Source organism: Coenobita brevimanus, chromosome 55, assembly GCF_032717465.1.
Source record: "Coenobita brevimanus isolate Jiangsu-jjx chromosome 55, ASM3271746v2, whole genome shotgun sequence".
Classification (NCBI taxonomy): Eukaryota; Metazoa; Arthropoda; class Malacostraca; order Decapoda; family Coenobitidae; genus Coenobita; species Coenobita brevimanus.
The window spans coordinates 31,501,103-31,527,492 of NC_137008.1; the positions used below are offsets into that span (position 1 = coordinate 31,501,103).

The following is a 26,390-nucleotide window of genomic DNA, read 5'->3' on the forward strand; positions in this document are numbered from 1 at the left end:
GGATGATGATTTCTACCAAGAACTGGTTGAAATGGAGACTCACAATAAACTGGTGGAATGAGTACACAGGCAAGAAATGGCTTTTCAAAATGAGACTGATGAAATTAAGAAACAGATGCACTTGCAAAAGGAAGAAATAGAAAAATTAGGAAAGGAAGTCAACAAGAAAGACACAACCACAGATGAGTTAAGTGTAGAAGTGGGTACACTTAGGAGGAAAATGAGTGAAATGGCAAGTACAGTAGTCAACCACGAGAGTATTATGGAAGAGTTCAAAAATGATAAAGAGACAATTAGGCAAGTAAGCAGTCTAATAGACCAGAGCAGTGATACTGAGGAGAAGATAACACAGGTGAATGAAGCTGTGCAAAGCTACAAAAATGATGTGGAAACCACGTATGCTGAAATGGTGAAAGTAAAGAAAAACTTAGAAACAAGGGTGGAGGAAAAAAGCATTAAAAAGGAAGTGAAAAGAATAATCCAAAACAATCCAAAGTTAGTCAGAGATTCAGTAGATATCAACAAATCTATACTAATCACTGGTATAGAAGAGGAAGAAGTAAAAAACAAGATCTCAAGAGACAAAAAAGAGATGGCAAATGTAATGAGCATATTAAAAGAAGTATCAGAGGAAATCTGTAGTAAAGACATAAAGGAACACAAAAGGTTAGGGAAATACGAGAAAAGCAAGTCAAGACCTCTAAAGGTAACCTTCCAGAGTGTAAACACCATGGAGGAGATACTAAAAAATGCAAAGAGTCTTATGGAAAAAGAAGAGTTCAAAAATGTATGGATAAAAAGATGCCTAACACAAGAAGAACTGGAATTACTGAAAGAGAAAAAGGAGAAAGCTAAAACAAAAAATGAGGGAAGATCAGAGGAGGAGAAGAATACATTTTTTTTACAAAGTAATAGGATTGCAGGTACGAAAGTGGTACATAAACAGGAGGGAATAAAAAGGAGGAAGGTAGTAGAACCAAGTCATGACAAGTATGTAAACAAGATGATTAAGTTGATATACTCAAATGTAGATGGAATCGTATCTAAATTATTAGAGATGAATGATTATGTCAGAGAAAATGAACCACATATAATATGCCTAACTGAAACAATAACACCAAATATATCAAATGACATCCTAAACTTAGAGGAATATAATATATGGAGAAGAGATAGGAACTTAAAAAAGGCAGGAGGAATTATAATATTAACTAAGAAGAATCTAAAAGTCAAAGAAATAGAACTAGACATACCCTCACAAGTAGACCTGATTGCAGTAGAGATTACATCTGAAGGGAATGTAATTGTAGCCAATTTGTACATGCCACCCAGATCAAACACACGGGAAAGAGACGAATATGAGGACCTGGTAGAGAATATAATTCAGAGTTTAAGAGCATTACTACATAAAATGGAAGAGAAATCAGAAAGAATCATACTAACTGGAGATTTTAATACAAATATAAATTGGAATACTCTAGATATAATAAGCCAAGAAAGCTGTTGGGACAAAAATTCCTGGATCTCGTGCAAGAGTTTTTCCTAACGCAACATGTAATGGAATGCACAAGCAAAAGAGGACTCGAAATACCCTTAGTGCTAGATCTCATATTTACTAAGCAAGAAAACGATATTGACAGTATAACATATCACCCGCCATTCGGCAAGAGCGACCATGCAGTACTAAATTGCAACTTCAGGACAGCATATGACATAGTAAACAGCAATGTAAGTTACATAAAAAGCCTAAACTATAAAAAGGGAAACTATCATGACCTAAAGAAGTACTTCTTAGAAATCAATTGGGAAAATGAGCTTAGAGGACAAGATTTAAATGCTATATATAAAAAATTCTGTGAACTTTATGAAATAGGAGTCCAGAAGTACATTCCACAGCACAAAGAAGCAGGAAAGAAAATAAAGAAATGGTTCAATACAGAATGTAAAAAATCAAAACAAAAAAGAGATTTGTTGTGGAATAGATACAGAAAACACAATAGTGAAAGGGCGTATAATAATTATAAACAGGCAAGAAATGATTATACAAGAATAAGGAGGGAAGCCCACAAACAGTTTGAGGAGGATATCATAAATAAAAGTAGTGATCAACCGAAGCTATTTTACAGCTACATCAGAAGCAAAACCAAAGTAAAAGATAAAATACAATCCATTACGGACGAGGGAATCACATATACACAAGAGAAGGATATTTGTGAAGCACTAAACAAGAATTTCCAATTAGTTTTAACAGAGGAAGATAATTTTGGGAGGGATTTTGTGGAACATGCGTGCCCACACATACTACCAGATATACAAACATCAGAAAAAGTAATGCAGGAGGAGTTAAGTAAATTAGACAGAGGAAAAGCAAATGATCCTGATGAAATTTCATGTTGGGTGCTACGTGAATGTGCAAAGGAGTTAAGTAAACCATTATTTTTAATTTTTAAGAAATCCTTGAGTCAAGGTAAACTACCTGATATTTGGAAGAAACATTGTTCCCTTATTCAAGAAAGGGAATAGACAAAATCCACTCAACTACCTACCAGTATCATTAACCAGTGTTGTAAGCAAGGTATTAGAGAAGCTTATAAGAAAAGCTTGGGTAAATCATCTAGAAGAACACAATATGATAACAGAAAGACAGTTTGGTTTCAGAAAAGGAAAATCATGTGTTACTAATCTGTTGAGCTACTATGACAGAGTAACAGACACATTACAGGAAAGAGAAGGATGGATGGACAGTATCTATTTAGATTTCAAGAAAGCATTTGACACAGTACCACACCAAAGACTTATGGAAACTGTACCATCAAGGAGGAATTCGAGGCAAACTGTATTGTTGGATGTAAGATTTTCTCATAAAAAGAGAAATGAGAACAGTACTAAGGGGAAATTACTCATGGAAAGAAGTGACTAGTGGAGTACCACAGGGCTCAGTGCTGGCAACAATCATTTTTTTAGTGTATATAAATGATATAAACAGTAACACTAGAAATGAAAGCTATCTAAATATGCTTGCAGATGATGCAAAAATACAAAGGAGAATTACTAACATAGACTCTTGTAAAGAGCTACAAGAAGAATTAAATAAACTTCATGAATGGAGTAATACATGGCAAATGGAATTCAATGTGGACAAGTGTCATGTAATCAAGTTTGGTAAAAGTGGAAAAAGACCTGATTGGCATTATACGTTAGGAAATAAAACCCTACACACATCAGAAAGAGAAAAGGACCTACGTGTGATTATCAATAACAGACTATCTCCAGCTGACCACATCAGTGAGAAGGTACGGAACATGTATGCACTGCTTGCAAACATGAGAATAGCATTCACATACATAAGTGAAGGCATGCTAAGAAAGATGATAACATCATTCATTAGACCAACCCTGGAGTATGCATCAGTAGTCTGGAGTCCTCATCTCAAAAAACACAGACAAAATTGAAAAAGTTCAAAGGGCTGCGCCAAGATGGGTACCAAGCTTAAGGGATCTATGCTACGAAGAAAGACTAAATAAACTGAATCTACCAACACTACAGGAGAGAAGGAAAAGAGGTGACATGATAATGCTATATAATTGCATATCAGGGAAGGAGAAAATAGACATAAATGATTACGTAACCTATGTGGATGCATCAGCAAGAGGACACTGCAAAAAACTGCATAAGAAGAGAGGTGATAAGATGTAAGGAAATTTAGTTTCCCAAATAGAGCAATTAATCAGTGGAATGCACTACCAAATGAAACAGTGTGTGCCAAAACAATTCACAAATTTAATGATATGTACGATAAATATGGTTTAAGACACGGGACAGTACGAGCTTGACTCATTCCTGAAAAGATACAATTAGGTAAGAACAATTAGGTAAGAACACACACGCGTCAATCAAATCAATGAACACTCCCGCTCGCGAGCGCGGGTATAATGAATACTAAAGCACTCAGTGTTTTAGGTGGATCGTCCATTTTAGCCACTTGTTTTCAGCAATTCATTCTTCCTCATTCTGAGTATATGTCACCAGTATGGATTTCCACCGCTGCTTGCCATCCCAAGCTGGATTCTAAAATCATTGGCAGTGGTGGACAGTGCAAACGAAGAAGGGCCTCGTGCAAGTGCAATGCGCAATCCACATTTCACTGCCTTGCACAAGCGCAAGTGCGCAATCTGACAAATATTTATCTTCCGCAATGTCGCAAAGCGCAAGCGCAAACCATTTGCATATACTTGTGGGAATTACTGTAAAATATTGAGATATTTAAATAAAATAGCATAGTCACTTTTATTTATTATTATTATTTTCTATTGTTTGTAATTTGCGCAAGTGCGCAATCTAATATTTAGCTTGCACACTGTCGCTAAGCGCTAGCGCAAACCATTTGCATATATTTGTGGGAATTACTGTAAAATATTGAGATATTTAAATAAATTAGCATACTTACTTTTATTTATTATCATTCTATCTATCTGTTTAATGTCAGACGCCTAAATCCTGTAAGGGGTCGCCACTAGCCACAAACAAGCAACAAATCGCTTCCATGTCGCCGTCCCCCGCCATTTCACTGCCCTGCTCCCAGCTCACACCCCTCTCTCTCATATACTTCTCCACTCTATCCCTCCATCTCTTCCTTGGCCTCCCCCTCCCTCTCCCCCCATCCACCTCACTCACATACACTCTCCTCATTAGTCTCTCATTCTCCATCCTCTCCATATGACCAAACCAGCTGAGTGTGTTTCTCCAAATCCTTCCTATCACATCCACATCCACACCACAACGATCCTGCACTTCCTCATTTGTCAGTCTGTCGTCTGTCTCTCCTTGTAACTCCACATGCTCCTCTCAAATAACTCATTTATTTCCACAGCTCTCACTCTTGACTTCTGTCCCTCCAACAAGGTCAAAGCTTCACTTGCATACATTAGAGTTGGCATCACAATACTGTCGTGTAGTAACTTTTTCACTCATTGAAGTTCAAACAGAGGAGTGAGCGGGCTGTGAAGCGGAGGGACAGGGAAACAAAGGCTGTGATGTTGCCAATTTTACTTTCATCTGCATTTCCGCAAGACGTTTTATTTAATAATTCAATACAGATATAAAATAGCATGTGTAATTCCTTTCAATAATCATTAAAACATATTATTTAAATAAAATATCCAGGCTGTGGATATTTGATTTGAATAATGTTTTAATGATTTTTATAAGGAATTGCATGTGCTGCTGTTAATAATAATGTATTTTTAAGTTATTACTTACAAGTGATAAAAATTAAAAAAATATTAAAATACATTATCTCTGTTGAATGGATGAGAAATACAATGAATGGATGAGAAATAGGGGCGTGGAAGAAGTTGAGAGGCGGAAGAGAGTTATATGTAGAAAGAAAGAGAGAGGTGAAAAGATTAGTAAGAGAGAGTTAGAAGAGAGTGGATGAGGAATTTGGAAGGAATTTGAGTGTAAAGTGGAGGAACTTTAAGAAAATGTTCTGGAAAGAGGTGAAGAGAGTAAGACAGGGTGGAAGTGAGGTTAGCAGGGGAGTGAAAGATAAAAATGGTAGATTACTAGTGGAGAAGGGAGAAAAAGTGAGCAGATGGAGAAAACACTTTAAGGAATTGTTGAACATACAGGATGGAAGTAATGCGAGTATAAGTGGCTGGGGAATGGCTGGGAGAAGGAGGGAGGTGAGAAGACAGGAAGAAATCAGTAGGATAGAAGTTGTGGAAGCAATGAAGAAAGTTAAATTGGGGAAAAGCCCCAGGAATTGATGAAGTGTGTGGTGAAATGCTGAAGCATGGGGGAGAGATAGCAGTAGAATGGATGTGGAAGATGTGCAGATTGGCCTGGGAGGAAGGTAGAGTCCCGGAGGATTGGAAGTCAGGTATAATTATTCCCTTGTACAAAGGAAAAGGGGAAAAAGAAGTGTGTGGTAATCATAGGGGCATTTGTCTTCTTAGTATAATAGGAAAAGTGTATGGTAGGATACTTATTGACAGAGTTAGAGAAAGAACAGAGGAATTAGTTGAAGAACAGGAAGGCTTTAGGAAGGGAAGAGGTTGTGTAGATCAGATATTCATTCTTAGATCTTTAGTGGAAAAGTTTCTAGAGAAGGGAAAGAAGTTTAATATGGCTTTCATGGATTTGGAGAAAGCATATGGCAGGGTGGATAGACAAGAATTGTGGAAAGTGTTAAGAATATATGGAGTAGATGGGAAGTTGTTGAATGCTATGAAGAGTATGTATGATGGTGCTAAGGCTGCAGTGCGAGTGGATGGTGAACTAAGTGAATTTTTCTCTTTGGAGGTTGGGTTGAAACAGAGATGTGTCATGTCTCCACGGTTGTTCAATCTGTACATGGATGGGGTAATAAGCGAGGTACAAGGTAGGGTAGTGGATGTTGGAGTGGCCCTGGTGAGAGAGGATAGTGTTTGGAAACTCCCTGTACTGTTGTTTGCAGATGATATGGTGTTGTTGAGTGAAGACGAAGGAGAGCTGCAAGGCTTGGTGGATGAGTTTGGGAGAGTGTGTAAGAAACGGAATCTAAAGGTGAATGTAGGGAAGAGTAAAGTGAAGGTCTTTGAGAGAGGTGAAGTCAGTGAATGTACAGTGAGGCTGGATGGTGAGGAATTGGAAAATGTGAGTACGTTTAAGTACTTGGGTAGTGTGATGAGTAAGGATGGAGGTTTGGAGGGTGAAGTGCTTGAAAGGGTACAGCAGGGAAGAAAGGTTGCTGGTTCCTTGAAAGCAGTGATAAGAAACAGGGAAGTGGTCATGGAAGTGAAAAAGTTACTACATGACAGTATTGTAATACCAACTCTAACGTATGGAAGTGAAGCTTGGACGTTGTTGGAAGGACACATGTCAAGAGTGAGAGCAGTGGAAAGGAGTTATTTAAGAGGAGCCTGTGGAGTCACATGGAGAGACAAGCTGACGAATGAGGATATAAAGAAGCGTTGTGGTGTGGATGTGGATGTGATAGGAAGCGTTATGAGGAACACACTGAGGTGGTTTGGCCATGTGAAGAGGATGAAGGGTGAGAGACTGACGAAGAGAGTGTATGTTAGTGAGGTGGAGGGGGGAAGAAGGAGGGGGAGGCAGAGGATGAGATGGAGGGGTGGCGTGGAGAGGTATATGAGAGACGGGGGTGTGAGTTGGGAGCAGGGCAGTGAAACGGCGGGGGACAGGGCGACGTGGAGGCGATTTGTTTGTGGCCACCCCAAACGGGATTGAGGCGTCTGGCAATAGATAGATAGAGAGATCTCTGTTGAAGCATTTTAAGAAATGCTGCTACCCTCCATCCCTCCTGCCTCCCCCAGAACCCTCGCGAGCCGCCCGAGCCTCCCCCATCTCTTGTCCAGACATACAAGAAGCTCCTAAGACAACGTGTCACTTGGACTGCGCAGTGCACAATCCACAGGCCAAGTGCACAAGGCAGGTGCGAAAGCGCAATTTTGCGCATGGTCTCGTGCAGTGCGCAATGCGCAAACGATATTCACCGGAGCGCAACTGTGCACAATTGCACTTTGCGCAGGTGTTTGCACACCTCCCCAGCACTGGTCATTGGGACTATCAGGTTTCAATGTTGTAGCGAAGTCTTGTGTGATCTTGAAACACTGTTGCGCTGTTGCTTTTTTTTTCTCTCTCTCTCTCCCTTTTTTTTTTTTTTTTTTGTTGTTGCATCCGTATAAAAGTTGATGAGGTGCAGGTCATCCAGTGCATGGCTGTCTACCTAACTTGCAGGCACCATGTGGGATTTTTCGGTTCTAACTGTTGGTTTCTGGAATTCCACTGATCATGATACCTGCAATGCACAAGGGTGAGCATATTCACAAATAAAGGTGACTCTCTCTTGTTTACAATATAAACCTTTTGTGCTGGATCCCCCGACATTACCTACCCTCTTAGTTCAAGCCTCTCACAGATCAGTCGCAAGAGCGTGTGCTACCATCTGCAGATTAACTCTCGAAGATCATGAAGAGCAAGTGACAGAGGGTTTGCGGTCTGTCAGTTGGTATGCGAAACCCACTCGATAGGAGCCCCTCGCCGCCCCCCTACACACCCCGAACTACCTTACAGTGCGACTGCACCTCCTGCGACTGGGCTACCCCTGCTTTTCCCAAATTGCCAAAAATGACCATGAACCACGCCCCTGTTGTCACCACAGTGACAAGTGACCCCTCCTTCATTATTTATTAGACTGCCACTCCACTGCCGCTCTACGCTTCAACTTACGAGACGCCCTCGTAAGACGAGCTTCAGAATGTGATACAGCTGCCGAGATCGTCGCTCTTTCCCATATCTCAGCCCTGCTCAGCACCATTTCTTTATACCCCCCACCCCGATACATATCCTTCTTTACCTGATTTGCTTATTTCCATGATCGCTGCTTCTGCCCGTGTCCATAATATATAATTAGATGGACGAATCATAACAAACAAACATCTCTGACCGAAGACATTTCGATTTATACATTCTTGAACCTCTTTGGCGGTAAAGCCTCAGATTTTTATTTTATTCTATATTTATAGTTATATGATTATGATCCTAATTATCTCCAGTTTTCTTTACATTTTTTCGGAGTTTTCTGTGTGTGTGTGTGTGTGTGTGTGTGTGTGTGTGTGTGTGTGTGTGTGTGTGTGTGTGTGTGTGTGTGTGAATGTCTCATTTATTATGCAATTATGATTGTAATTACTTCGTTTCCCTTCCTTTTCTAACGAGGTTGTGTGTGTGTGTGTGTGTGTGTGTGTGTGTGTGTGTGTGTGTGTGTGTTCTTACCTAATTGTTCTTACCTAATTGTATCTTTACAGGAATGAGTCAAGCTCATACTGTCCCGTGTTTTAAACCATATTTTTCGTACATATCCTTAAATTTGTGAATTGTTTTGGCACACACTATTTCATTCGGTAGTGCATTCCACTGATCAATTGCTCTATTTCGGAAACTTAATTTCCTTACGTCTTTATCACCTCGCTTTTTATGCAGTTTTTTTTTGCAGTGTCCTCTTGCTGATGCATCCACATAGGTTAAGTAATCATTTATGTCTATTTCCTCCTTCCCTGATATACATTTGTATAGCAAAATCATGTCACCTCTTTTCCTTCACTCCTGTAGTGTTGGTAGATTCAGTTTTTTTTTGTCTTTCTTCGTAGCTTAGATCCCTTAAGCTTGGTACCCATCTTGTAGCAGCCCTTTGAACTTTTTCAGTCTTCTCTATGTGTTTTTTTAGATTAGGACTCCAGACTACTGATGCATACTCCAGGGTTGGTCTAATGAATAATGTTATCATCTTTCTTAGCATGCCTTCACTTATGTATGTGAATGCTATTCTCATGTTTGCAAGCAGTGCATACATGTTCCGTACCTTCTCACTGATGTGGTCAGCCGGAGATGGTCTGTTATTGATAATCACACGTAGGTCCTTTTCTCTTTCTGATGTGTGTTGGGTTTTATTTCCTAACGTATAATCCCAATCAGGTCTTTTTCCACTTTTACCAAACTTGATTACATGACACTTGTCCACATTGAATTCCATTTGCCATGTATTACTCCATTCATGAAGTTTATTTAATTCTTCTTGTAGCTCTTTACAAGAGTCTGTGTTAGTAATTCTCCTTTGTATTTTTCCATCATCTGCGAACATAATTAGATAGCTTTCATTTCCAGTGTTTCTGTCTATATCATTTATATACACTAAAAACATGATTGGTGCCAGCACTGAGCCCCGTGGAACTCCGCTAGTCATTTCTCTCCATAATGAGTAATTTCCCCTTAGTACTCTTCTCATTTCTCTTTTTTTGAAAAAATCTTGCATCCAACAATACAGTTTGCCTCGAATTCCTCCTAGATGGTATAGTTTCCATAAAAGCCTTTGGTGCGGTACTCTGTCAAATGCTTTCTTAAAATCTAAATAGATACTGTCCACCCACCCTTCTGTGTTTTTGTAATGTTTCAGTTATTCTATCATAGTAGCTCAACAGATTAGTAACACAAGATTTTCGTTTTCTGAAACCAAACTGTCTTTCTGTTATCATATTGTGTTCTTCTACATGATTTACCCAAACTTTTCTTATCAGCTTTTCTAATACCTTGCTTACAACACTGGTTAGTGATACTGGTCGGTAGTTGAGTGGATTTTGTCTATTTCCTTTCTTGAATAAGGGAACAATGTTTGCTTTCTTCCAAATATCAGGTAGTTTACCTTGTCCCAAGGATTCCTTGAAAATTGTAATGGTTTACGTAACTCCTTTGCACATTCATGTAGCACCCAACATGAAATTTCATCAGGACCATTTGCTTTTCCTTTGTCTGATTTACTTAGTTCCTCCTGTATTTCTTTTTCTGATATTTGTATATCTGGTAATATGTGTGGGCATGGCTGTTCCATATCATCCCTCTCAAAATTATTTTCTGTAAAAACTGACTGGAAATTCTTGTTTAGTGCTTCACAAATATCTTTCTCTTGTGTATATGTGATTCCCTCATCCGTAATGGATTGTATTTTATCTTTTACTTTGGTTTTGCTTCTGATGTAGCTGTAAAATAGCTTCTGTTGATCATTACTTTTATTTATGATATCCTCCTCAAACTGTTTTTGGGCTTCCTTCCTTATTCTTGAATAATCGTTTCTTGCCTGTTTATAGTTGTTATATGCCCTCTCACAATTGTGTCTTCTGTATCTATTCCACAACAAATCCCTTATTTTTTATTTTATACATTCCGTATTGAACCATTTCTTTATTTTCTTTTCTTCTTCTTTGTGCTGTGGAATGTACTTCTGGACTCCTATTTCATAAAGTTCACAGAATTTTTTATAAATAGCATTTAAATCTTGTCCTCTAAGCTCCTTTTCCCAATCAATTTCTAAGAAGTACTTCTTTAGGACATGAGAGTTTCCCTTTTTATATTTTAGGCTCTTTTTGTAACTTTCATTGCTGTTAACTATGTCATATGCAATCCTGAAGTTGCAATTTAGTACTGCATGGTCGCTTTTGCCATATGGAGGGTGATACATTAAATTGTCAATATATATCGTGTTCTTGCCTTGTGAATATAAAATCTTGCACAGAGGGTGCATCGAGTCTTCTTTTTCTGGTGCTTTCCCTTACATGTTGCGTTAGGACAAACTCCTGCACAAGATGCAGGAACTTTTGATCCCAACAGCTTTCTTGGCTTATTATATCTAGAATATTCCAATTTATATTTGTATTAAAATCTCCAGTTAGTATAATTCATTCCGATTTCTCTTCCATTCTGTGTAGTAATGCTCTTAAACTCGAATTATACTTTCTGCCAGATCCTCATATTCGCCTCTTTCCCATGTGTTTGATCTGGGTGGCATGTACAAAAATGCTACAATTACTTTCCCTTCGGATGTATTGATCTCTACTGCAATCAGTTCTACTTGTGAGGGTACATCTAGTTCTATTTCTTTGACTTTTAGATTTTTCTTTGTTAATATTATAATTCCTCCTTTTTTTTTTTTTAAGTTCCTATCTTCTCTCCATATATTGTATTCCTTTAAGTTTAGGATGTCATTTGATATCCTTGGTTTTAATTTTGTTTCAGTTAGGCATATTATATGTGGTTCATTTACTCTGATATAATCATTCATCTGTAATAATTTAGACACGATTCCATCCACATTTGAGTTCATTAGCTTAATCATCTTATTTACATACTTGTCGTGACTTGGTTTTACTACATTCCTCCTTTTTATTCCCTCCTGTTTATGTACCACTTTCGAACCTGCAATCCTATTTCTCAGTAAAAAAAAAAAAAATGTATTCTTCTCCTCCTCTGATCTTCCGTTGTTCTTTGTTTTTGCTTCCTCCCTCTTCTCTTTTAGAAACTCCAGCTTTTCTTGAGTTAGACATTTTTTTATCCATACATTTTTGAAATTCTCTTTTTCTATCAGTTTCTTTGCATTTTTTAGTACCTCCTCCACAGTGTTTACACTCTGGAAGGTTACCTTTAGAGGCCTTGACTTATTTCGCTTGTATTTCCCTTACCTTTTGTGTTCCTCTATGTCTTTATTACAGATTTCCTCTGATACTTCCTGCAGTATGCTCATTACATTTGCCATCTCCTTTTTGTCTATCGAGATCTTGTTTCTTATTTCTTCCTCTTCTATACCAGTGAGTACTATAGCTTTGTTGATATCTACTGAATCTCTGACCAATTTTGGGTTGTTTTGGATTGTGTGTGTGTGTGTGTGTGTGTGTGTGTGTGTGTGTGTGTGTGTGTGTGTGTGTGTGTGTGTGTGTCCGGATTACTTAATGGCAACCTACAGTAAGTTGTACTATTCCTACTCCACACATAGCTACTTGTATGAAAATCTTCTCTCATCACCCATTCTCTCCATGTGGTTATACTTTTTTAAAATATTACAAAGAATACCAGCATTATCAGAAAAAATGTCACTAACACTAGTGATGATGATGATGATAATAATAATCATAATAATGATGATGATGATGATGATGATAATAATAATAATAATAATAATAATAATAATAATAATAATAACTAGAAAGCGCTCGGAGAGCGCATACCTCCGCCAATGCCATTGCCATTAAAAAGGATCCGGATCCGGATCCGTGGAGATATGATCAAGATTCGGATCGGGTTCTGCCTCCAAATTTATTCAATTCTTTCTTAGCCCATGGCCCACCCTTCCATAATATTTCATTGAAATTCGTAGAGAACTTTTGATGTTACTGAGCGGGATACTCCGGATCTTTATCTGGATCCGCCCCAAGATTGAATCACTTCTTCATTGGCCCCATCCACAAAATTTCACCGAAATTCATCGAGAGCTTTTGGAGATATCGTCTGGACAAACAGACAGACAGACAAACAGAGGTGAATACATAACCTCCTCCAACTTCGTTGGCAGAGGTAATAATGATAATGATGATGATGATTTAAAAGGATACCTTCTAAGTGAGAACTGGACGGCAATAGGAGTGGTGGGGGATATGTGGATCAAATATCTGCAATAAGACAGATAGTGGAGAAATCTTGTGAGAAGGACTTATAGGCATTTATGGCATTTACTAATCCGGAAAAACCGTACGACAAGGTGAACAGAGAAGGACTGGAAAGTTCTGCGTATGTATGGTGTACATGACTGGGTGCCATTAACCCATGTGTGCCCAGTGTCCTCTATAAAGGACGGAACTGGGCACATTCAAAATCTAATAAAGAAGGGAACCCTGGGTAGGGACCTACGAATTTCGCGACTAGGAGCCGATAGGCGGAGGGCGGTACACTTAGTACCCTTCCAGCAAGATCTTTCGCACAGGAACACTGGGCGCTAATGGATAAAAAGCAATTACAAAGGTAGTGAAGCACGCAATAGGGTAGGTAGGCATCTAAGCGAATTGTTCAAGATCAGTGTTGGTGTGACACAAGGCTGTGTGATGTCCCATAGTTGTTCAGTGATTGTATGGATGGTGTTACGGTATGAGAGGTAAAAACACGAGTAATGGTGAGAGAGACGGCGTAGGTAATGAACGGTGAAGGACGGAGTATCTCAAATCTGAGGTAGGCAACTGACGCAATGCTGCTTGGAAATAGCGGATAAGAGCTTTGTAGACTGGTGCACAGTTCTGTAGATGTCTGTTAGCTCCGTGCCTTGAAGGTCAATATAGATATGAGTCAAGTGATGGTTGTTGAGATAGGTGATTTCCAGTGTGATATTATGGTGAATGAAGAGAGATTGAAATGGCAAGAGTTTAGGTAGCTGGGTGCAGTTTTTGAAAAGAGAGGTAAATGTGCAAAATAAGTGCAATGCCGAGTGACACAGAGAAGGAAAATGGTTAGCGATATGAAGGCCTTGATAAGAAGCAAAGGCCTAAGTGTGACAGCTGCGAGAGGCTTGGATGAAGGAGTTTTAATGATTTCTCTAACATTCTTGTGAGAAACAATGGTGTGGGATGAAAATGGAAAGTCGAGAGTAAGAGCAGTGGAGGCAGGACTGTCGAGGAATGTGTGTGAAGTGCGGAAATAGATTGGATAAGGAATACAGGGATTCGTGAGATTCGGAGCAAGTTTGTGGACACCAGAGTTGAAGAGAGTGTGTTTCGATGGTATGGTGACTTGGAGAGAATGGACGTGAACAAAGTGATGAAAAGAGTATATCTGAGCGAAACTGAAGGTGGGAGACGTGGTAACCTTAGAAGATGGATTGATAGTACCATGTAAGCGCGTGAAAAAGAAAGCTTTTGGAGCTGATGATGTTAAGGAACTGAAAAGCGACAGAGCTGGCTTGATGAATTTTGTGCGGAGAAGTGTATGATCAGGGTTTGGCACCCCCTTTTAACTTGCCAGTCGCCGTATGAGCCTGTTAAATAGGTGTGAAGCCACGTGCGGAATGTTGTTTTTATACTATTAGGTGGTGCTAGGATTCTTGGGACTTGAGTGGTGGGTGAAAGAGGGTGTGGCTCACTCAGTTTGGCAAATTTTGGATAGTATCTTACTGTACTTTTTTTTTTTTTTTTTTTGGGGGGGGGAGACTCTCTAGACCCTACCTCTGCCCACCATGGGCTGGGATAGGAGGTCTGGATGAGGATGAGGATTTTAATGATGATGATGATGATGATAATGATAATTCAACGGGATTTAATGTTTCTTTTGCTTGACCTGTTTAGAGTAATGTTTCTTTTGCTTGACCTGTTTAGAGGTGCGAGTCATTTCATAAAACCCTCTTTAATGTTCCAATTCTCATAATAATATCAGTAAGTTGGGTGAAGAGGTGTTGCTGCCGCTGCTTTTGTTGCTGCTACTTATGATGATGATAATGATGGTGTTTGCAGAAAAGGATCTGCTGTTTCTTCTGCTGGATCTGTTTGCCGCTGGAAGTCAAACCACACAAGACTCTCTCCTGTTCCTCTTCTACTACCTGGCCAAACATCCTGAGGTGCAAGCCAAGATGCATAAGGAGATAGACGAAATTCTTGACGGAGCTCTACCAACCATGGAAGACAAAACAAGGTGTGTGTGTGTGTGTGTGTGTGTGTGTGTGTGTGTGTGTGTGTGTGTGTGTGTGTGTGTGGTTATAGGAACGTGTGTAGAAGAGTAGGACAGAAAAAAACAAAGACGATGAACCAGAAGGCAGTGGTAGTCGCCAATGATATGGTATAGGTTGGGAGGGGCGTAAGACACATGCACGGCACAATGGTATGCTGTAGGTTAGGAGGACTGTAGACAGATACAAGGCACAGATGGTGAAACAAAAGATAGTAATGAAAGAGTGGTGTGGTGTGGGCTAGAAGGTAATGACAGTTACAAGGCAAACTTGAAACAGCAGCAAGGGGTAGTAGACAAGGGTATAGTGTAGGTTAGACGGGTAGGATAGATACAGGACACAGGCAGTAAAACAGAAGACACTGATAGTAGACAGTAACATAATGCAGGTTGGGAGAATAGTAGGACAGATTCAAGGTACAGACGGTGACAAAGAAAATAGTAATAATAGACAGTGGTATCGGGTAGAGTACTGTGGGCTGGGAGGAAGCCATGCTAGAAACAAGGCACAGGCGATGAAGCAGAATATAGTGGTAGTAGACAGAAGCACCATTTGATTTAACGAGGCTGTGTTCGTCTCTTGTTGCTTTATGCCTTTCACCTTGGCAACTCTAATTTCGCCTGCACCACTCTCCAGGGATCGTATTCTCGCGAACTTAGGAGTCTTTGTAACGCCTTTCCCTCACCAGGTGACTTATGTTTAATATTTCCTCGTACGTTGTTTATGCAGTCCATGTCGGAGCCAAAGTAACATCAATAACATATACGAAAAGAACAATGCAAAATAAGGAAAATATATTGCAAATGAAGACGCGAAAATCTCTTAAACTGCAAAAAAAAAAAAAAAAAAAAAAAAAAAAATTGAAACTCCAAATTTGTACCTGGGCAACTTAAGAGTTAATTCTGGCATCACCTCCGTGGCCAAGGTCTCGTTTGGCTGTTCAGAGAATAACGATGTGATCTGAGAAAAAATATATTGTGAATAAAGATGATAACTTGTTACTTTCGTAAATGCTTAATATGTTGATTAATTGTCTCTCTCTCTCTCTCTCTCTCTCTCTCTCTCTCTCTCTCTCTCTCTCTCTCTCTCTCTCTCTCTCGTTATGATACAGAATGCCGTATACAGAAGCTGTTATTCACGAGGTTTTACGAAAGTCTTCCCTGGCTTCGGTGGGAGTACAACATGTCGCCTCAGAGGACACTACACTGGCTGGCTATACCATACCTAAGGTGAGAGAGAGAGAGAGAGAGAGAGAGAGAGACTGCTTACTCTGTACACTTCTATGACTACGTTTTCGCTGTTCTTTTGTTTTTTTATGCACAAATTTATTCAGCTTATTACTCAGATATTTCAAGCTGGAGGTGTTACTTGTAGCCTTCATTATTTCCTTCGTTATTACGGAGCACTCATTTGGCTTAGTAAATCAACTGGTATTTTCTAAGAAAAAAAAAAATAACTACATGAAGGGATTTACCTGCTCTTAAACCTCTGATTTCCTTTCTTATTTTTTTATGTTCATTTCACAATGTCCACTCTTCCAAAGCTTTAATTCTTTCCCATATTTCTTTCCCCTATCATATTGTTGTTTCGAGATTATCCCCTTCCATGCAGGTTGCTTCTGCTGGAGTTCTATGTTTCTCTTCTGATGCTGGGATCCTTCCAGAATTTATAACGCCTCAGTGCTATAGTGAAGAAGATTTGGTCCATTCTCGTATGTAGCCTACACTGACGATACTTCCCCTGCCTTTGTGTCCTCCCTTCTCCATATATATATATATATATATATATATAGAGAGAGAGAGAGAGAGAGAGAGAGAGAGAGAGAGAGAGAGACAGAGAGACAGAGACAGAGACAGAGAGAGAGACAGAGACAGAGACAGAGACAGACAGACAGACAGAGACAGAGACACATAGATATGAGCCTCTTTGGTACAGTGGTAGAGTGTGCGTTTCGCAGGCTAGTGGACGCGGGTTCGCCTCCCGCCAGAGTTGTAAAAACTTTGGGAAGCGTTCACGAGCCACTGACCACTTTGGCGGACACAAGGGGTGCTGTGGTTGAACCAGTGTCGCATACTAGTATGCTTGCACTCATTCGGCTTAAGGCGGGCCGATTACACTTGGTTCACAGACTACATACACATCCAAAGCCACTACAACACTACAATCATACTCACAAGCACTTCTCACCCTACAAACAATCTCTACCAGACAGCCTAAGCCTCTGGGTAGAGATACATTGGCTGTATCGTTCATGCTTCGGTAGGGATAGGCCGGTCCTGCGTGGACCTCAACGGCTGAATGCTCTTCATTTTATGACAGCAAAAGCTGGGTTTGTGATACTGGTGATGATAATGGGTCGTGACTATCCCACTGATACAGGATGAAATATTTGTAGGTTCGTCATGATGATGATTCTACCCCTTCACAGCAAGGATGATTACAGTGATTAAGTAAGCAGTCCTTCAGAGAAACGCGATGCATATTTTTTTGGCCTTCGTTCGCCAGGATCCTGACTCTGGAGAGACTGATTATTTCTTGCCTGACCTGAATCAAATTTTAATGGTGCAGCGACAGTAAAGTTACTTTCTTTTCTGCGGTCTTTGTATTACCAGGTATTTATTTACTTTAGGATAGACGTTTCACTGATAATCCACATTGTTATAGAGGAGTCCTTTCCTGTTTATAATAAAATCATCTGGAGCTAAGAAGAATAAACTGATACATGCATCACTGTACCGAAGTGATTAATGGGTCCATAAAAAATGTGAAAGTGTTTAGTACGAAGTTGTTCCTTCAGGGCAGAGGAATACACAGTGAGCCTGCTTCCACTGACCTTTTAGTAGCGAAGAAATTAATGCAGGGTTTACCTATCTCTTCCATTTAGAAAAATCTTTCTCTAGGCTTAAAAAAAAATATCTGCCAGTAACAAAATTGAAATAGAAGATGTGTCTTCCTCCAGGGCAGCATAATGTACTGTATGGCCGCCTCCATTCACCACGACCCCCGCTACTGGAGTGACCCTGACCGGTTCATGCCTGAGCGCTGGCTGGATCAAGACGGTCGTTTCGCTCCCAAGAAAGAAGGATTCCTACCATTTAGTGTGGGTGAGTACTGAGGTGGTGATAAAAACCGGATATTGATTTACTTATTCCTTTCTGTTTTTGTCTTTGTATCTTTGTTGACAAATTATTGCCGGAGCGATGGCTGGATGAAGACGGTTACCAAAAAGTAAACCCTAGCATTGTGTGTGTGTGTGTGTGTGTGTGTGTGTGTGTGTGTGTGTGTGTGTGTGTGTGTGTGTGTGTGTGTGTGTGTGTGTGTGTGTGTGTGTGTGTGTGTGTGTGAGAAAGAGTAATGATCTGGTTGTGATATATCAATTGTTGCTCGGTCAATGGACCACTGCGGTCAAAACCGATATAGTTATAACATTATCTCCATCAGTGTCTACTTAATTAGTTCGCAGCTTCAAATGCTGTGTAGTGTCATTATGGTAAGGACAAGTCTCATTTCTATAATGCTGCGTTGGTGTTATGTGGCGTCTGAGTTAATCCTAGCCCCATAGACTGAGGGCTGTATTCATAGGCTTTTTTTCAGATTAAACAATGAATTAGCCATTTTCCCCCTACTTGAAATTTATGCAGCCATCAATCACTTCACAGCCGAATTAGAGTGAGTGTTAATGTGAAAAAATACTACCAAACAGTTACCTCAGCAATGATTCACTGCAGTGAAGGTTTGTTTATCAACAGATCCAATTAAGATCAATTATGAATACAAACTTCAAGCGGGCCTATGCTCTGGCGGTCGAACTAGCCAATACAGTGATACGTATGGATGATTTGTAGGTGGGAAGTGGGAATTGCCAGTCAGTTCACAGCCCGTCATCTACCCCACCAACCCCACCAATCAGTGCCTCCCTTCCATCAACCGATGGGCGCCTGCATCCCTTCCCCCATTAGTTCGGCAGCCAAATCAAAATTTTAGGGGTTACCTTCAAATGCCGTATATGTTCTTGGTGTCAGTTGAAAGCCAAGAATGCGTAGGTTAGGAATCTGCCGGGTGCCCTCCTCTCACCGTTGAACATTTTGAGTAATTTAAGATGGCGTCCAATAAGGCCGCCAATTACGAAATGTGCTGAAGCGATGCTTGAAAAACCTAACAAAATGAACAGCAGTGATACAGTCTCCATTATTTTCACGAATAACTTGACAATGAATATATTTTATTTATAGGAATGCCTTTTTTATCAGTCACCTAAATCAAGTTAGTAAATGAAATGGAGAAAGAATGGTTTCACTACACAGGATCATTGCGTTTTTGCATGTTTCCTTCTGCTGTACTGATTATTCCTATTTATTTAACGTATTCTTGTGTTGCTAACACTTGTTTTTTTTTTCAGGCATCTTATATAATGACGGTTAATGACTGGTGGTGACAGTATTGTAAAATGCTTTCATGGTCATAGTAATTGCTGCACAGAGAAGGAAAAGGTGCAAGCAGTATATGAATGTGATTGTCTAATAATATCATGTTTGATTACTCCATCAGTAGCAAACAAATTGAATTTAACTTTCAGGTAGAAAAGCAGTGCAGTGCATGGTGGTGGATTTAAGAGTAGTATGTAGTATGTGGTGCAGGGTGAATGCTTTATATTGCAGGGATCAAAAATGACTGAACGCTTCTGTTATTTTGCATTTTAATACAACTGCTGTGATAAACAAGACTGACTGATTGAATGTGGTTCCAATAGAATTAGCAATATTCTCAGGTTTAGTAAAATTTTTGTGATGGGAAAGCAGATCACCTTGCAGATAATATGGTCAGAGACGAGAACTTTACAATACTGTGCCACAAGTCATGTGTTTCCTCATATACGTCAAGCACGCACACATAAAGACACCAAAAGAGAAATGAAATGCAAGCGTTTGGTGAACCTGGTGAAAGAACACAATTCATTGGCAACTGGCACACAGCAAATGCAGGAGTCTGAAAGTGAGTGGCCTGATGGGTTCTATAACACTATCTAAAAAAGAGTCACAACTATGGCTATCACAAAGACATGTGAAAACTGGTGAACTTAAAGTATTTGACACTTCACTCATTTACGTTTAATAGAACTACAGGCAAGTTTTCGTGACGCAGACATTCCCAATGTTGTAGCACATGAATTGGTACCTGTGCCATCATCTGTGTTCGCAGACACAAGGGACATGTGCATCACCAAGGTGAAAGCTACTCTGATATAGCAGTTGCAAGTTGAAGTACCTGCCAGGATAACAGGCAGTGTTGACGGTGTTGTCATTGATGGCTCCGCTATACTTTGGGTGTTCCCCTGGCCAGCTGTTGGAACAGTTAGAAACTACATTCAGAATTCAGAATTCTCATCACAAAGCTGTGTACCTGGTATTTGATCGATATTATGACTACAGCACCAAAGCCACATCCAGGTCATCTAGGACAAGCAGAGTTCATAAACTGGGTCTGGGTACAGCATTACCACCACAGAAGATGGTTCTGGGTGTTGCAGGGAACGAAGTCCAACTCATAGATTTCATATGCTTGGAACTGAGCAGTGATTCTGAATTCCACCAGAAGAGCCTTCAAAACTACATAATAGTAAAACAGGTCAAAAGACAACTCCCATTGAGATCTATAATGGTGGTGTGGTGTTACATAGACATGACGTGAATACTACCCATGAAGAGGCTGATGGTACCATCATACAATAACTTTTTCTCATTCTTCAGGACTCTCCACAAGGAATTGTTGTAATTTCAAATGACACATGTTTTTGTCCTCCTGTTGTGTTACTACTTCACTGAAAATATCACTATAACGATAATCATGGAATCACCAATCAAAGACAGAGCTGTAATTTACATAAAGAAGACAGTTGACAGGCATGAAGCAATAATAGAGAATTTGCTTGCAGCTCATGTATTGTTTGGATACGACACTGTGGCTTCTAGTTATGCTATTGAGACAGGTGCTGTGTTAAAGGCACTGCGTCCTGGGTTTTCATTGTCATTTCTTGGTAACACTCATGCACCAATGTCAAATGTGATGATACATGTCACGAAATTCATGGTTGAGTGTTGTGGAGTTCCACACTGTGACAGCATGTCACTGGCTTGTGTGACTCTCTGGTCATCGACACCAGATTTTAACTCTGTTCCACCTACAAATGAATCCTTTGCAGAGACTGTCATGCGTGCCCACTACCAAGCATGTATTTGGAAATCAGTGAAGGACCTACATCCCCCATACACGGGCGTTGAAAATTTTGAAAGGATAAAGGATAATGCAAGGAAGTCCTCAGATCCTGTAACAGTGCCTCCAAATGTCTCTCTGCAAACAGACAATGTAAACCCTGTACCAAACACCCATCGATATAATTGGAAATTCGTTTTTTTTTTATCCTAGACCGTGTTAACTCATCCATTTCTATGGCTTTTTTACTTCTGTTACTTTTACACAAAAAAAAAAAATTATATTTACAGTGTAAGTCACAGTTAATGAAGTGCTCATATATGGTCCCTCACCGGTCTACGATCAAAAATTACAAGGTAAAAATTATAATACTGGATAAATAAAGGCACAGAATGACTGCACAATGTTCTTATATTATAAAAATACAGTGTTGTAAAAAACAGTACTTGAAAAAATAAATATGGCTATTTTTATGAAACTTTATTTGCCGCTAAAACTAGCAAAAACTGGCTTTTTCTTGTATTTACACTTTAGTCAACAGTCTCATGGTACTGCAGGAAGCAGTTTCTTTCCACATTGAGACACGAGTGCACCTTACACACCCTGCAGAGGAAGTTGGAGTATATGATGTTCCCCTTTTTACTGCAGAACTTGCAGGTCTGTCGTGTAACATAGATGAAGACGTGAAACAGTGTGTTGTCAAAGCACAGTGAAGCATCTGGTTGGTGGCTGCAGTGTCCCCGAATGGCTGGGGGGAGGTCCACACTGTTGCTGGGGCCTGGGAATGCCACTGAGCTTCTCAGGGACCAAAGTACTGAGGGCCTCTTGCAGCAGGCTGAATAAAACACTTCAACCAGGAAGTCATTCAGTGACATCCCATTTTCATTTGGTGCCTTGCAGTCCCGGCGGTACAACACCCAAGCACTGGTGATGCAGAGGTCAACAATGTAGGCAAACAGCCTCATGTACCACTTTTTCTACATCATTGGGGTTGTGTACAGGTGGATCAACATGTCACTCCTGTCTGTTCCCCCCATGTTGGCATCGTAGCTCTTCACTACATTTGGGCAGGGAAAATCCTCCTTCTTTGCCTCATTGCAGTACCTCTGGCATGTGGTCATTGGCTCCACCCCCAGGTCAATTGACAGCATGGTAACAAACTTATTGTCCTTCCACCACAGGGCAAGGATACCATCGTCACTTGTGTCGTAGTCGTTTGCACCACGAGGGACACTCTTTTTCTCCATTTCCGTCACTAACTTCAGTGGATGCTTGCCAACCCTGTTGTTCCTCGCAGTTCCTGTGTACCTGCAGTTCTTCCCCTGCAGATACTTCACAAGCACTAAACTGGTAAAGAAGTCTGCAAAGATGGCAGTAGTTGAGGATGTGGTCATGGTGCTGGTCAGGACAGAAACTAGCTGGCTGATTATTCTGAGGGCTTCTTGTTCTGGTGTCAGGGGGACACTGTGGCTCTGCAGGGTCGTCGTGCCTTGGTAAAACACCATATCATGGGCAAACCCATCCTCTGAGGCTCTGGAGAAGGGCTTGAACCCCCATTTGTCTGACTTGTTCTCGATGTATTGCCTCAGGTTCCCTGCAATCTGCAGGTTGGTCTGGTATGTGATGTGCTTGATCATCTAGGTGTTGGAGAAGGTGAAGAAGTAGTGTCGTGGAGTCTTTATATACTGTAGAGAGGAGCAGGGAGTTCAAAGGTAGGCAGGGTTGGATAGGTGATATCCACTTTCTTCCAGGTTGTAGGTCTGTTAGGTGCCCCTTGGACCCTCGTGGACCGCTGACTCCCTCCTCTTCTTCCTTGTCCTCGTCCTCATCCTCAGATGATAGTGCATCCACCACCTGACTTTGAGGCCTGACACACTTCCTCTTGGGGGCCGGGGCACTTCACTTGGCCCTGGAGTCTCTGGGTCGTGGTGGGCTCTGGCATATAGACAACTACCACAAATAATGCTTATACCGTGATCGGGCATATGTCTATTTATAGGGCCTTCTTCACTAACACTAGTTTTATGGCATTCGGCCGTAATGCTGGTCGCCCATGAGATGGGCGTATGTCTATATTTGAGCATCACTATTGTTGCACATCAGGTACACCATTTTCGACAACTTGCACGTAAATTTCACTTACATTAGTGTTTAGTACAACTATTCAACAGTATCATGTAGACATTTCAACAACTTACCGACATTATGAAGAGAGGTAGGCTTGTGGAGGTTGGAACAACTAGGGGCAAACATCCACACTTTGTGAGATCTGAGAGAAAACTCATGTTTGCGGTGCTCTGGGCCAATCCTGGAGCGGAGAATGCTGTGACGTCATGGTCTGCAATGTAGCCTGAAACTCGCTGATTGGCTGGGAGTGCTTGACGTTATGGCATGCACACACCAGGCGGCTCCAGGGCACCATTTTGGCGCCCATTTAAGTGCTCATATCTAGTCATATGCCCGATAAAGCTAATGCAGTGCAGCTGTCGGACAGTCTGCTGTGGTTGCAGGGCAGCCAATTTGTCAGGTACAATATTCTGCAATTGCATAGGACGTGATTGTTTTAACGCACATACTCAGGAATCAGGTTGACCAATGTGCATTAATGTACTCTTTGCCTGACTCATGTAAAATTGTATACACAAGAGTTACATATCCTGACAAGTCACAGTTGGTTGCATCTTTGTTTCTGGAAGCTGCTCTTTGAGTCTAAAAATTACCTCTCGTGTAATTAATTTTTAAGATTCTGGACACTTGAATGACTTCTTTGAATAGTTCTAATTAGGTTAAGATATTATTGTGGTATTTTGGTTCTACTCATGATTTGGAAGGTAAAGAGCATCCTTTAGTAATATCATATCATTTCACAAGAGAACTTTTTATTTCAATATCTAGGCCTAATTAAGCATGTGATTTACAGTAGGTCGTGGACAGTTTTATGGGTGTATAATTTGGTCATTTATAGGTAGAATTTCACTGCTGTGATGGTCGTAAGTTGATATTTCCATGGTGTTTCAATATTTGTAAAGTGTTGATTAATGTTCATTTTAAGCTATATGGAAGCTTAATATGGCGGGGGGGACACAATCTGGCCACACTATGGGGTGGTATTACTACTCTGCAGCCAGGTTGTGTTAGGAAGAATACTGCCACTGTATTCCCAGCGTGTCGTAAAAAGCGACGAAAAGGGGCGGGGTGAGGGGACTAGGGACCCCCTCCCCTGTTTTTTGTTTTTTTTTTTAGTTCCTAAAAAGAGACAGGCCAGAGAAAGGAATGGGGAACTGAGTTATCCCTGTACCCTGAAGATTAGGTCTATAAATGTGCGTGGATGTAGTACGATTGAGGCTAAAAGGGAGGAGATTGGGAGAATGTTTGTGAGATGAATGTTGGATGTGTTAGCTTTGTGTGAAATGAAGATGAAAGGGAAGGGTGAGTTTCTGTTTGAAAGTGTGAATGGAAGATTGTCAGGTGTTGATAGAGGAAGGGTAAGAGAAGGTGTGGCCTTGTTAGTGAGTCCGGAAGTACAGCAGTGTGTGACTGAATGAAAGGAGGTGTCATCGAGACTGATGTGGGTGAAAGCGAAATTTGAATGTGAGGTGTGGGTGTTTGTGAGTGCATAATGGCCTGGTAGTGAAAGGGATGAAGAAGAGAGGGAGTCTTTCTAGAATGATGATGATGAGTGTCTGCAGAGTTTTGGAGCGAATGTGAATGTGGTAATGATGGGAGATCTGAATGCTAGAGTGGGAAATGTTGCAGTTGGAGGTGTAGTTCGTGTGCATGGTGTTCCTGGAAGAAATGAAAATGGGGAACGAATGATAGGGATGTGCGTTGAGCAAGAGATGGTGATTGGAAATACCCTGTTTGAGAAGAAAGATATTTATAAGTGTACATGGGTGACAGGGGGGTGGAAGGGTTGTTGATAGAGCATTGATTGACTATGTGGTTGTGTCCAGGAATGTAATAGGAAGATTGTTGGATGTGAGAGTTCTGAGAGGGGAGGGTGGAGATATGTCTGACCACTACCTGGTGGAGGGAAAGTTAAGAGTAGGTAAGAGATGGGTGAGAACTAGGAGAGTTAGGTGTGGCAGGGAGGTTTTGAAAGTGAGTTGGATAAAAGAGAGAAAATGATAGAGTATCAGGAGAAATTGAAAGATGAGTGGAACTCTTTGAAAGATCGGGAAAATGGCAGTGTGGAGGAGGAATGGCAGTTGTTTAACCCCTTAACCACGGGGCGTCACTTTCATGATGCTCGGGCACAATGGATCATACCGTGGGGCATCACTTTTGTGATTCTGTGTTATTTTGAATTCTCCCAGGCTTTCAAATGGTGGCTTGTATCATCTATCAGTACTCCTAGTGTCCAGCAATAGTCAGCACTCCTAATGTCATCTGTACTCCCATCCGTTGTTGACAATTTAGCCATTTTTCCCCGTTCTAGATTCCCCTCCCTACCTCCCCTCCATTACCCTCTCCTCTCGCCTGCCCAGCCAATCTTCCTGGAATTTTCCACTGATTTCAACCATTGAAATAAGCCCTATGCCCTATTCTTATACAAAATAATATACACAAAAAAGAAATAAGGGATACACCTGGAATTGGCTAATTATCACCTGACAACACCTCACATGCACTCGTTCGCTAATTTCCCAGGTAATTTCCCCTTGAAATATGCCGTATAATCTATTCTCGTAATAAAAATACATATAAGAAAGGAAGGGAGAAGCCTAAGTGATATTTACATTCAAGTGGAACTACCTAATTTTTTTATGTATTGTCGAGATTTCCTACCAATCATTTCATAGCATATATATTAGCAGCTGTCACCCTACTGACATTGTCAACCCTTGGCAGCCCATATATGCCACGTCATTAAGTTCCTTGTCGTCCTCTGAGGTGAAACCATGTCGCACTCGCGCCCCACCATTTCCGCCGCTTCTGTGCCCATTGCAAAGGGCCCTGTGACCTCTACCCCTAGAAAAACTTGTGTGGGAAGCAGTAAAGGACTAAGTGACTCAGAAGTGGAATGTGAACTGGCAGAATTAACTATGATAATGATGGATAGTGACTTTGATCCTTTGGGTGAATCGTGTGATGAGCCTGGGGAGGAAATCATGACAGAAACAACAAGTACAAGTGCTTCAGTGTCCCAGGT

The 26,390-nt window shown here is 40.6% G+C and overlaps 1 protein-coding gene across 1 annotated transcript in view; it reads left to right on the forward strand.

Moving 5' to 3' along the window:
• The window catches only part of LOC145401290 (cytochrome P450 2L1-like), a 156,711-nt gene that overhangs the window by 94,159 nt on the left and 36,162 nt on the right, over positions 1-26,390 (forward strand). The window contains exons 8-10 of the mRNA XM_080273618.1: positions 14,817-14,994; positions 16,140-16,257; positions 17,988-18,132. Coding sequence (XP_080129744.1) covers positions 14,817-14,994; positions 16,140-16,257; positions 17,988-18,132 — 441 coding nt within the window. The remainder of the gene's footprint in view (positions 1-14,816; positions 14,995-16,139; positions 16,258-17,987; positions 18,133-26,390) is intronic.